Below are 14,505 nucleotides of genomic sequence, written 5' to 3'. Positions count from 1 at the left end.
ACTAAGCAAGGGGCACCACTAAGCAAACGACACCATGAAGACTAAGGAGCTCTCCAAACAGGTCAGGGACAAAATTGAGGAGAAGCACAGATCAGTGTTGGGTTATAAAAAAATATCCAAAACTTTGAACATCCCACGGAGCACCATTAAATCCATTATAAAAAAATGGAAAGAATATGGCACCACAACAAACCTGCCAAGAGAGGGCCACCCGCCAAAACTCACAGACCAGCAAAGGAGAGCATTAATCAGAGAGGCAACAAAGAGACTGAAGGAGCTGCAAAGCTCCATATCTGTCCATAGAACCACTTTAAGCCATACACTCCACACAGAGCTGGGCTTTACGGAAGAGCGTCCATAAAAAAGCCATTTGTTTAAAGAATAAAAAATAAGCAAACACGTTTGGTGTTCGCCAAAAGGCATGTGGGAGACTCCCCAAACATATGGAAGAAGGTACAGGTTAGATGAGACTAAAAATGAGCTTTTTGACCATCAAAAAAACACTATTTCTGGTGCAAACCCAACACCTCTCATCACCCCGAGAATAGCATGAAAACAGTTTTCATCGGCAGGGTCTGGGAAACTGGTCAGAATTGAAGGAATGATGGATGGCACTAAATACAGGGAAATTCTTGAGGGGAAACCGGTTTCAGTCTTCCAGAGATTTGAGACTGGGACAGAGGTTCACCTTCCAGCAGGACAATGACCCTAAGCATACTGCTAAAGCAACACTTGAATGGTTTAAGGGGAAACATTTAAATGTCTTGGAATGGCCTAGACAAAGCCCAGACCTCAGTCCAATTGAGAATCTGTGGTATGACTTAAAGATTGCTGTAGACCAGCGGAACCCATCCAACTTGAAGGAGCTGGAGCAGTTTTGCCTTGAAGAATGGGCAATAATCCCAATGGCTAGATGTGCCAAGCTTAAAAAGACATACCCCAAGAGACTTGCAGCTGTAATTGCTGCAAAAGGTGGCTCTACAAAGTATTGCCTTTGGGGGGTGAATAGTTATGCACGCTCAAGTTCAGTTTTTTTGTCTTATTTCTTGTTAGTTTCACAAAAAATATTTTGCATCTTCAAAGTGGTAGGCATGTTGTGTAAATCAAATGATACAACCCCCTCCAAAATCTATTTTAATTCCAACAAAATAGGAAATGTCAGGGGGGGTGTGAATATTTTCACAAGCCACTGTAATCCTGGCAAAGTTACAAAATATTCTTGGATTGACAAGTAACTCCTTTGCTGTCAAGATCTCCCCTGAACACTGCATTTTTTAACCATATGTTAACGCTTATGAGTCAACCTGCGCATCACTAGTGTACAGGGTTCACAAAAGCCAAGGCTAAGAGTGTTTACTGTAGGAGCCGTAGAACAGAACACATGAGGGAGAGGAGAAAAACAAACAGATGGAAACCTGGAGGATATAGGTTATAAGGGCAACACATCAACAGAAACTCCTAGTATGGATGTATGAGTGTGTGCTTATGAAAGAGAGAACAAGAGACAGAACGAGAGAGAGCAAGGGTTGATGAGACAAGAGGAGCAGAAACACATTAGTGGAAACCAAGAATGTTCTCAGGGCAGACCTGGTTGTAGCTAGATATGTTTGAGTCGTGTTGGGGACAATTTTAGCTAACCTGAACCCTTTTCCTAACCTGCCACGTGGATTCTCCTAACCTGCTGCGCAAGTTCCCCTAACCTGCTATGAAAAGTCACTTCTGCTAGTCAAAACCGACAGGCCTCCCCTGAGACCAGTCTGAGTATCCACTAATGCATTACAGCATTAGAGGGCTGAATGCGTCACCATTTCCATCCCAGCACCCCACCACTGTTCTCTTCCGTACTCGGCCTCGTCAGTAGTTTCCCCTCATCGCCACTGATCTCCATCTGGGCCAGATGTATCCCAAATGGCACCCTATTCCCTATATATTGCACTACTTTTGACCAGGGCCCATAGGGACTATATAGGGAACAGGAGGCCATTTGGAACAATGATGGAGTACAGCGCGAACTCCCAATGCCTCTCATAAAGCAGATGAGAAATAATGTTTCTTTCTCCTAATGGATCTGATGATCACTCCAGGCGAGCTTACAGTTAAGGATGACTAATCAATCTCCCATCTTAAGCTGACTTCGGAGAAAGAGATGAAAGGGATAGAAGAGGCCTTTGAAGGCCCGTGATGAGAGATCAGCTGAAGAACTCAGAATACTTCTCTCACCCAGTGAACAATGCACCAAACATGGGAGAAAGTGTAGCCTAAGCTGTTCTTATTCTGGGCACCTAACGCTATGGGTTCTGTTGAAGCTCGTCCCAAATGGCACCTAATTCCCACACTATACAGGAAATAGGACACCGTTTGGGACACAACCATGTGTATCCTATGCAGTTTTTTATTCAGGACACTTGAATAACTACAGATTTGATTGATCAGAGTGTAACTAGCCAGAGGTTTATCTGAAGCGGAGGTTCATCTGCGAGGATCTGCATTTTGAATGAGTGAGACTTGCTAGCCACACACATAGAAGCCACCAGTGTCCAACTTTCACACCATATTGACAAAACAGACTTACGTCTATGCGAGCTCACTTCAAATGAAATGGCATAGAGGCCCAAATATTTTATGAGACCACACAGTGGGTAAACAGTGTACCAAAATGGCACACAGTTCCTTATATAGTCCACTACTTTTGATCAGGGGCAATAGTGCTCTGGTCAAAAGCAGTGCCCTATATAGGGAATAGGGTGCCATTTGGGACAACATACTGGGCTACATCCCATGCTTCCACCAGTCTGTCTTTATGAAGAGGCCAGAGTAGGCATAAAGCAGGCCTGATGACATTCAGGTTGGCTGAAGGGACTAGCAGGATGCAAATGCACTTAGTGCTGAGAGACTATCAGTCACTCAGTGAGACAAGCCACTCTGTACCCTCTCCCCACTAGATTAGTGGCAACTGCTGCCTGCCTTCATAAAACAGAGAAACACCGTGTCGGCGTCCCAAATGGCACCATATTCCCTAATCAAAAGTAGTGCCATTTGGGACACAACCAGAGGGAAACAGAGGAGTAATTCACTTAGATCCATCTGGCCTCACTCTGCTCCCTCCCATAGAGAACCAGGTGCTGTTGCCAGACATTTCTTTTTACCATTGGTTTATACTTAGACACCACTAGTAAATAAAACGATCCATAATCCTTCATCATGTGTTTTGTGGCATACTAGGAATGGGACAGGGCTTTTTCTTGAACAAAAAAGGCTGGTTATTGGTGGGGGGCAAAATGCCAGCTTATCACTAAAGCAGCCATGTTTAAAGTGGCTATGTAGACACCGCAATCTAGCCAAAATGACAGTTGCTGCCTGCTGCATATTTTATACTGGCAGCTCACCCACGTGACTCTTCCATCATGTCTTGTGTCACTGGTTGTAACTCCTGTTGTGGGCTAGATTCACTATCCAGCTCTGTTAGTTCCAATCTACTATCTCTCCAAAAGGTGTGGCATATCTATTCCATCATGGTCATTGATGGTAACTCTCTTGTAAGGTGAACAGCGACATCAATTGTTACAGCTCTGTATGTAAACGCTTCATGACCTGTCTATTGTTATCACATGCAAAAGAGAGCACTGAGAGGTAGGAAAACCATTCAGGCTGTGAAACAAACTCACAGTACTACTTGCAAACTCAGACACTACTATGACACGCAACACACGCAACACACACACACACGGTGGTCCAGCGCTCGAGTTTGGTTCCCGAGCTCGGAGTCTGAAAGCCTACCGCGTGTGTCTGATAGCCCAGAGCAGTGCTGCGTAGGAGCTGTTCTAATACGGTATCAAAGTGACACTTCCTGGATCCTGGTTTTGTAAGCCAAAAACAAATATCACATTTGCATCAAAGAAATGTAAGATATTAAAATGTATATGTGTTTCCGAGTGAATTTACCTCCCATATGCCAGTTTTATAATTATTTGATGGCCAAGAAGAAGCACAAAGCCAAAAAGTTGGAACACACATGAACTACAACTACTAATTCCTACTAGCTGTATAAAGTCTCACTTGAGACCGCCTGCCAGTCTTTAATTTATTTTTACTGGTTGGCAACGTTTAGTAAAAAATAATATATATATAAAATAATATAAAACCAACGGCCTGTAATTAACAGGTTCTTACCCTCGTGTGAGTCCTCAACTCGAGCAGAGGCACGATCCAGCATACTAACACGGATGCAGGAGATGTAGTTCAAATTAGACTAACTGTCGGCGAAGTGTCTTACTTCTTCAGCTTCAAATAGTTTAATAAAAGGCATTGAGTATGAGCAAATTTATACACAAATACAATCTTATATATCTTACATTGCCTTGTTTTCTTAAATTTGATTATATAATCTTGATTATATAATCCTAGTCAAGAGATTATGGGACACGACCGAGGAAGTATGACATAGGAACCAGGGGTGGAAATTAACACCTGCCAAAAGTGGGCAGGTATTGGCAGGTAAGAATGCCTATTTCACCAGCCACGTTGGCAGGTGTTCACACAGAGCATTTGGGAACAGTTTTATAACATTTATCTGTAGGCCCAATTGACAAGAAAGGCTACTAATAAAGTGTGAATTTGTCTTAGTGTTTCTTGTCCAGTTATCCCATTTTATTCACACACTTGTTTTTCAATGTTAATTTGAGTTTGTTGCAACTCCCTGCTACTTGGAAGGAATCAGTCAGATTTTTTCCATTATAGACAAGCTAATGCCCAAGTTACCACTAACGGCCCATCCCTTAAAGGGGTAGCTGAACATTTTTGTCGCATCTAAGGATTGTGCTTGATTGAGCAGGGATCACTCCTAAAAACATTCATTAACTTTTAGGCAATTCTTATCATTAAAGATGCACTATGCAGAAAATCACTCTGCCATTTTCTGGTTGCTAAAATTCAAAAAGTTTGCCTAATTTCAGTTTGTGATAAAACAAGCTAGTGTAGAAAATTACATTTACAGAATTATTCAGACCCTTTCCTCAGTACTTGTTGAAGCGCCTTTGGCAGCAATTACAGCCTCAAGTCTTCTTGGGTATGACGCTACACGCTTGGCACACATGTACTTGGGGCGTTTCTCCCATTCCTCTGCAGATCCTCTCAAGCTCTGTCAAGTTGGATGGGGAGCGTCGCTGCACAGCTATTCTCAGGTCTCTCCAGTGATGTTAGATCAGGTTCAAGTCTGGGCCACTCAAGGACATTCAGAGACTTGCCCCGAAGCCACTCCGGCATTGTCTTGGCTGTGTGCTTAGGATCGTTGTCCTGTGGGAAGGCGAACCTTTGCCCCAGCCTGAGGTCCTGAGCACTCTGGAGCAGATTTTCTCTGTGTACTTTGCTCCGTTCATCTTTCCCTCGATCCCAACTAGTCTACCAGTCTCTGATGCTGAAGAACATCCCCACAGCATGATGCTGCCACCACCATGCTTCACCGTAGGGATGGTGCCAGGTTTCCTCCAGATGTGACGCTTGGTATTCAGGCTAAAGAGTTCAATCTTGGTTTTATCAGACCAAGGCAATATTGTATCTTATAGTCAGAGTCATTTAGTTGCCTTTTGGAAAACTCCAAGCGGGCTGTCATGTGCCTTTTACTGAGGAGTGACTTCCGTCTGGCCAAACAACCATGAAGGCCTAATTGGTGGAGCGCTGCAAAGATGGTTGTCCTTCTGGAAGGTTCTCCCATCTCCACAGAGGAGCTCTGTCAACAGTTACCATCAGATTCTTGGTCATGTCCCTGACCAAGGCCCTTCTCCCCCGATTGCTTAGTTTGGCCGGACGGCCAGCTCTAGGAAGACCCTTGGTGGTTCCCATCTTCTTCCATGTAAGAATGATGGAGGCCACTGTCTTCTTGGGGACTTTCAATGCTGCAGAAATGTTTGGGTACCCTTCCCCAGATCTGTGCCTCAATAATTCCTTCAACCTCATGGCTTGGTTTCTGCTCTGACCGGTGTGTGCCTTTCCAAATCATGTCCAATCAATTGAATTTACCACAGGTGGACTCCAAGTTTTAGAAACATCAAGGATAAAAAGGAAACACGATGCACCTGAGCTCAATTTCGAGTCTCATAGCAAAGGTTCTAAATAATTATGTAAATAAGGTATTTTTTTATAATACATTTTGTAGAATTGTTTTTGCTTTGTCATAATGGGGTAGTGTGTAGATTGATGAGGGAAAATGTGTCTTTAATCCATTTTAGAAGGTAAAACAAATATGGAAAAAGTGAAGGGGTCTGAATACTTTCCGAATGCACTGCACATACCAACTGTTTGCTCACAACTCACCTCGAGATGTATTGAAAAAGGTGACGCGGAGGCCGAATTGAGTAAAAACAACATAAAACCTATTTTTTCAACCATCCTAAGACTTGAAGCAACCACGCCAAATCCTCAAAGCTGTCTTTTATTGTTTGTTTACAGAAAGCCATGTTTCTGAGCTGTGTGTGTGTGTCGTCTTTTTCTCTCTATTAGTGCTGTTTTAAGGGGAGCCATGATCACCCAGGCTGAGAGAGTGCCCCCCTCCAAATGGCCCCATATTCCCTCCGTAGTGCACTACTTTTGACCAAAGCACTATGGGTCCTGGTCAAAAGTAACGTGCAATATAGAGATTAGGGGGTGCCATTTTGGGATGCACCCAGAGCAGAGGCCAGATATGCTGTGCCTGTGCCTTGGGGGGGATGGAAAAGATTTAAGGGTGCCGTTCAAAGCCTCCCAGTTCCCGAAGGAGCATCCAGCATGGCCTGTTTACACCGGCGCCAGAAAGGACGAGGTGGATTTCATTAGGCCTTGAAAAGAAAATGTAGATGAAACCCCAGTTGCCGAGAGAGTTTAACATCACTGTCTTCAATTAAAATGTGTGACACTTGAAAAACAAGGGGCAGCGTGGCAACACTGGTTAAAACCAGATTGTAAATAAATATCTAAGTGGAACACACGCCTCAACCCTTTCCAGAGAAATTGTTGATTTTAAATTTAATGATGGTTTCAAATAGTAATTTAAATCAACATTGTGGAACTCCAATACCAATCATATTCTGCATAGTGTCCAAAGTCAGCAACATCCAATCAGAGACTTCCATTGGGAATATTGACGACATAAAAATCTGATCAACAGTAAGAAAACTAGGTGGTGGTGAAATGCTTTACTGATAAAATACACTGGCCCAGATAATTCACTGGCAGTACAAAATGTTCTTCAAACTATATAATATACCACATTTGGGCTCAAATGCCGCAATACACAAAAATATAAACAAGCAAATCGGGGTGGGGGGGACAACATCAATAATAACAAATACCATATGAAGAATAATGTGATTAGTACATCAATCAGTTGCTTTAATATGCATATTTTTGAGGGGGCTGTTTTCTCAGCCCTGTCGCCATGGCAACACCAGTGGCGGTTAACTTCAAAGGCAGCCTGAGGAGGAGTGGTAACAGCGGGCAGAGTAGAGAGGAAGAGGGAGAGCTGAGGTACAGGCAGGCAGCGGAGTGTTGCTTCAGTATTGAATCCCAAATGGCACACTATTCTAAATGCAGTGCATTACTTTCGACCAGGGCCGGCAGGGCCCTGCTCAAAAGTAGTGCACATTATATGGAATAGGATGCGAAGCGCTGGGAATTGACAGGGACATCACAATACGATATTATCCCGATACGATATGCATTTAGATTCTCACTATTTTATATTTTAAACTTAGATTTCATTGCAATTTGATGTTACAGTTCATTTGGAAGGTATTCAGACCCCTGGACTTTTTCCACAATTTGTTACTCTAAAATCCATTACATAAAAACATTTCCTCATCAATATATACACACACACACACACACACACCTCACAATGACAAAGCAAAAACTGTTTTTTTAGAAATGTTTGCACATTTATTAAAAATAAAACAGAAATACGTTATTTACATACGTATTTCAGACCCTTTGCAATGAGACTCAAAATTGAGCTCAGATGCATCCTGTTTCCAACTTGGAGTCCAAATGTGGTAAATTCAATTGATTGGACATGATTTGGAAAGGCACACACCTGTCTATATAAGGTCCCACAGTTGGCAGTGCTTATCAGAGCAAAAACCAAGTAATGAGGTTGAAGGAATTGTCCGTAGAGCTCCGAGACTGGATTGTGTCGAGGCACAGGTCTGGGGAAGGGTTCCAAAAACATTCAGCAGCATTGAATGTCCCCAAGAACACAGTGGTAACCATCATTCTTAAATGGAAGAAGTTTGGAACCACCAAGACTCTTTCTAGAGCTGGCCACCCAGCCTGGTCTGATGAAACCAAGATTGAACTCTTCAGCCTGAATGCCAAGCGTCACGTCTGAAGGAAACCTGGCATCGTCCCTACGGTGAAGCATGGTGGTGGCAGCATCATGCTGTGGGGATGTTTTTCAGTGGCAGGGACTGGGAGACTAGTTAGGATCGGTGGAAAGATGAATGACGCAAAGAACAGAGATTCTTGATTGCAAAAACCTGCTCCAGAGCGCTCAGGACCTCAGACTGGGGCAAAGGGTCACCTTCCAACAGGACAACGATACTAAGCAAATAGCCAAGACAACGCAGGAGTGGCTTTGGGACATGTCTCAATGTCCTTGAGTGGCCCAGCCAGAGCCCGGACTTGAAACTGATCAAACATCTCTGAAGAGACCTGAAAATAGCTGTGCAGCGATGCTCCTCATCCAAACTAACAGAGCTTGAGAGGATCTACAGAGAAGAATGGGAGAAACTCCCCGAATACAGGTGTGCCAAGCTTGTAGCGTCATACCGAAGAAGAATCAAGGCTGGAATCGCTGACAAATGTTCCTCAACAAAGTACTGGGTGTAGGGTATCAATACTTAAATGTAATATAAATTCAATCAATTTCGCAAAAATGTCTACAAACCTGTTTTTGCTTTATCATTATGGGGTATTTGTGTGTAGATTGATGAGGGAAGAAAAACTATTCGATCTATTTTAATGTAACAAAATGTGGAGGACAAGAGAGAGACGAGAGAGCGTGAGAAAACATGTTTATCAGTCATGGAAATAAAAGTGCTGAAAACAAGTTGACTCATTATTTAAAAATAATACGGAGAACAAGCTATAGGGTGAAAAATATGAGTTTTGGTGCAGGTACAGTCGACTAGTGCTACTGTAGCTAACGCTACCTAGCATAAATAAATAAAATATACATATCATTTTTTACAAATCAATACTTTTAGTCAAAGTATCTATATAATATCGTCAGAAATAATATTGCGGTATGAAATGAATACTGCGGTTGATCGATTCTTCCCCCATCACTAGGCCGGTGGTTCCTGGATTGGCAGCTGGTGATTAACTAAAGACCCAGCTGGGTTGCTGGTAGCTGTAACAGGGTGTGCTTCCCAAACGGCACCCTATTCCTTATATAGTTCACTATATAAGGAATAAGGCTGGCTGTGGCAATGACAGGATGAGCTACCACGATACAGCTATGGACACTACACTTACCCTGGGGGTGGGATCACTGCTATATCTGAGGAGGACAGTGTGCTTTGCCTTCACATAGACAACCCAATGAGAAATCAGCAGAAGCATTGGAAGTATCAGCATGCAGGTCTGGTCCAAACAAGTTTCAACAAAATTACCTTTGGTAGTCATAGACCAGGGGTTCCCCAAGGCATCCTTTATCACATTTAAAAAATGACAAATGTTTTTGTATATCAAAGACAGTGGTATAAAGAACTTTAGTACTTCAAATAATTTTTACTTAAGTATTTTTTGGGGGGCATCTGTACTTTACTTTTTATATTTTTGACTACTTTAACTTCACTACATTCCTAAAAAAAAATTACTTTTCACTCCATACATTTTCCCTGACAACCAAAAGTACTCGTAATATTTAAATGCTTAGCAGGACAGGAAAATTGTCAAATTCAAGAACTTATCAAGAGAACATGTGGTCATCCCTACTGCCTCTGGCCTGGTGGACTCACTAAACACAAATGCATCTTTTCTAAATAATGTCTGAGAGTTGGAGTGTGACCCTGGCTATCCATACATAAAAAAATGTAAAAAGAAAATGGTAATAAGGAATTTTAAATTATTGATCCTTAAGTATATTTTAGCAATTATATTTATTTTTGATACTTAAGTATATTTAAAACCCAATACTTTTACGCTAGTATTTTACTGGCTGACTTTTACTTGAGTAACTTTCTATTAAGGCATCTATACTTTTACTCAAGTATGACAATTGGGTACTTTTTCCACCACTGATTAAAGACAACACCGCCTTGTTAATTTTGTTTTATTTGAGGGACACACAAAAATGTTGTTTTGAAGCTCATTTCCTGCGATTATACGTAGTTTAACAAGACTCATGACATCTTTTAGATAAATTATTTAAATGATAATAATGGATAAGGTCTCGACCTGATTTCCCTCAATGTTGAGCTACCGAATATGTTTTATAATTATTATAAACCCTCAATTTGATTATACATGTTCTCTTTTACAAAAAGTGATTCGATCAAATGATGGCGACAGAGTCACAGATTGTAAAAGATCGCTTCCCAAGCAAAGTCCAATTTCTTTGACTCTTCGACTTTAGGTCGTAGCTCAGCTTCTGAATGTCTTAGAGACAAACCAAAGATATTCCCATGTGGAGAGTCACGTCTTGCCAAGAGTGAGAGCCAGTTTCATCATAGCGCTTGATGGTTTTTGCGACTGCACTTGAATAAACTTTTTAAGTTCTTGAAATGTTCCGTATTGACTGACTTTCATGTCTTAAAGTAATGGACTGTTGTTTCGCTACGCTTATTTGAGCTGTTCTTGCCATAATATGGACTTGGTATTTTACCAAATAGGGCTATCTTCTGTATACCACCCCTACCTTGTCACAACACAAGCGATTGGCTCAAACGCATTAAGGAAAGAAATTCCACAAATGAACTTTTAACAAGGCACACCTGTTAATTGAAATGCATTCCAGGTGACTATCTCATGAAGCTGGTTGGGATAACGCCAAGAGTGTTCAAAGCTGTCATCAAGACAAAGGGTGGCTACTTTGAAGAAGCTAAAATAACTTTTTTGGGGGTTACTACACAATTCCATGTGTTATTTCCTAGTTTTGATGTTTTCACTATTATTCTACAATGTAGAAAATAGTAAAAATAAAGAAAAACCCTGGAATGAGTAGGTGTGTCCAAACTTTTGACAGGTACTGTAGGTATAAATAATCGCGAGTTGTAAAAAACAAAAACAAATGTTTTGCTCGTCAAATCAAGGAAAATTCCGCTCCCCCCAGGAAACGTTGCCGCCCCATATGGGGGTGCGCCTGCAGTTTGGGAACCCCTGACATAGACAAATATTAAAGTGTGGACAGGGTTACGAACAATATTTTTTTTTGTTCTGAAGAATATTACTGTAATATAACATTACTAAATAATACCTGTGAGAGTCAAGGACAAGCGTGCAAGCAACAGTGGACAGTCGATGTAAAAAAAAAAAAAAAAAGTATTCTTTGGCGGGGTTCCCTATGCCATTGTTCCGTGATGACACAGTGAGTGCTTTATAAATAAAAGGATCCTGCCTGCACACACTCTGCATGTCATCAGTCTGCCCAAAGCCGCAGGTCACGCAGCATGTCTACAACACTCAGTGGTAGGCCTCTTACGGTCCTCAGCTAACCCATCAGCTATCCATACAGAGACAGACACACTGACTGAGACACACACAGGTTTATCAGGCGCTAAGTGCATGACTCCAATGTGAGATGATAAATAAATACTAAAATGTGTCTCCAGTCTGTGTCTCAGCTGGAGATCTTTAAAGAGCTGGCTGGCGATATGCCATCAACACAGTTGGACTCCCATGCTTTCTATTTAGAGCACAGAGAAAGAAGGGCATCTTTAAACCCTGCCTGAATGTTGCCCAAGAGAATCATGAGACCAAAACAGGATAGCACACTGTAATCAATCCAAATTACTCTTTGAAATCGTATCCAGCGATGAGATTCCCAGTGTACACCTCGGCTGCCCGGATTGGCCATACATTGTTTTTGCTAAAATTACTCTTAAGTTGACCTCCATAATGATTTTTCCCTCTCAGGAGCAAAAGAGGAAAAGTGGTGGGGGGGGTTCTATTCTAGCTATGCTTACTGGTACAAGTCCAAACATTAACAGCTAAGCATGATCATTAGCAATGAAATGAACAGTAAAATCTACTAGTCCTGTTCTATGACACAGAAGGGGGGGGGTTTCATGGGAGCAACGAGGAAGAGCGCCGATTGGCTCAGAGAGCCGTGGGCCCACCCTAACAGACATTCCTGTGCTCCAATGGCGTGCCGACAGCTCAGTGGAGCACTGAAGAGCCACAGAGGAGAGACTGCAGCAGAGAAAGAGGAGTAACGTTAGAGGAAAAAGGCTGAGAGCTGAGCTCATCCATGAGAAAGCAAATAAGGCCTGAAATGAGGCCTGTGTTAGCAAAGTCAGCTTAAAAGCCATGGAGAACCAGCCCTCAGTGGGAGACTGGCATTGAACAACTAGGGTTGTTTCCCAAATGACACCCTAATTCCCTACATCATGCACCACTTTTGACCAGAGGGACCCTTTTCAAAAGTAGTGCACTTTATATGGAAATAGGGTGTCATTTAAGACCTAGTCCAGGTTTCCAGTCACTGTGGGGGAATCTGGCTCGTGCCTCAGTAATAAGTGACAGCGTGAAGAGTGTTGTTTTACAGACTGAGCCTGATGTTGGGCCCAGTTGAAGCCTTGTGGTCTTGTTAAAGCAGTGGCAAGGACCCAAAAGGTCATGTCAGCCCAGACAAGTGTCAAGGACATGGCTCCTGCCCTGCAATAAATATGCAATGGGTGGGCTGACACACAGATTGTGCGTGTATGTGTGTGTGTGCGCGTAGCTTTTCCCTCAGTATTGAGCACCTTTTGTGGTACTGTGCTTCGCAAGATGCCTTTCCAGTGGCTGTGAAGCAGAATTACAGCAGATTTTGCAGTGTGTATGACTGAGTTTTTCTGGTGTTTTTCCAGATACTGTGAAGTGGACTTACAGGTAGACTGGAAGGTCTGTCCTGCTGGCTGAGGCCCATCTCCTCATGGTTGGGCTTCCCAGGGGTCATAGCAGACTGGCCCCTGTTGCCATAGCCCTCCTGTGACACATCCTATACAGACAGAGAAGGGGGGGGCGAGATCGGAGATAGGGAGGCGGCGAGAGAGCGAGTGAGACGGAGCGTGAGAAAGAGAAGAGGAGGGGGGTAAGATAGAAAAGGTAAAGAGAGAACGAGAGTTGAGGGTTTGCAGGGAGAGGGAGAAGTGAAACAGAAATTAAACTTTGGCCTAATCCATTTCTGCTGACATTTGAAATGCCCCACCCCACTCTTCCCTATGAAGGCATGTATCACGATTCTTCCTCTGGTTCGGTAAGCAGGACACACACTGGGTTATGCATGCCACTCTCAAAGAACAGGCAGAGAGTGGTGGTAACACTATCCCATAGTCTCCAGCACAATCAGTGCAAAGCCTGTAACTGGGTCTGGACATGTCTAAGGAAAAATCACTGGATTTAACGCCGCAAGTATCATGATACTGTTTTAACATGGTAAATACTAGGGCTGGGAATTGCCAGGGACCTTACGATATATTATCACGATACTTAGGTGCCGATACGACATGTATTGAGTTTCTCACGATTCAATACTGAACAAAACTAAATGCTAAATGCAACCATTTTAAAGAGTTACAGTTCATATAAGGAAATCAGTCAAATGAAATAAATTAATTAGCCCCTAATGTATGGATTTCACATGACTGGGCAGAGGTGCAGTTATTGGTGGGCCTGGGAGTGCATAGGCCCACCCACTTGTGAGCCAGGTCCACCCACTGGGGAGACTGGCTGGGCCTGTAACAATGAGTTTTTCTCCACATAAAGGGCTTTATTACAGACAAAAATATTCCTCAGTTTCATCAGCTGTCAGGGTGGCTGGTCTCATACGAGCCGGATTTGGGGGTCCTGGGCTAACATGGTTACATGTGGTCTGCGGTTGTGAAGCCGGTTGGACGTACTGCCAAATTCTCAAAAAAGACGTTGGAGGCAGCTTATGGTAAAGAAATTAACATTCAATTCTCTGGCAACAGCTCTAGTGGACATTTCTGCAGTCAACATTCAAATTGCACGCTCCCTCAAAACTTGAGACATCTGTGGCATTGTGTTGTGACAAAACTGCACATTTTAGAGTGGCCTTTAATTGTCCCCAGCACAAGGTGCTCCTGTGTAACAATCATGTGGCTTAATCAGCTTCTTGACATGCCACACCTGTCAGGTGGATGGATTATCTTGGCAAAGGATAAATGCTCACATACAAGGATGTAAACAAATGTGTGCACCAAACTAGAGAGAAATACGGTGTATGGAACATTTCTGGGATCTTTAATTTCAGCTCATGAAACATGGGACCAACACTTTTCATGTTGCATTTATATTTTTGTTCGGTGTATA

General features: G+C 42.7%; 1 protein-coding gene across 1 annotated transcript in view; it reads right to left on the bottom strand.

Moving 5' to 3' along the window:
* LOC115139633 (AT-rich interactive domain-containing protein 1B-like) overlaps nt 1-14,505 on the bottom strand; it is a 116,847-nt gene that overhangs the window by 48,937 nt on the left and 53,405 nt on the right. Inside the window, 1 exon segment of the mRNA XM_065026458.1 lies at nt 13,061-13,171. Within this exon segment, the coding sequence (XP_064882530.1) occupies nt 13,061-13,171 (111 nt within the window).

This window comes from Oncorhynchus nerka, linkage group LG13 (assembly GCF_034236695.1).
Source record: "Oncorhynchus nerka isolate Pitt River linkage group LG13, Oner_Uvic_2.0, whole genome shotgun sequence".
NCBI classification, from domain to species: Eukaryota; Metazoa; Chordata; class Actinopteri; order Salmoniformes; family Salmonidae; genus Oncorhynchus; species Oncorhynchus nerka.
This window is presented reverse-complemented; position numbering and strand designations above follow the sequence as displayed.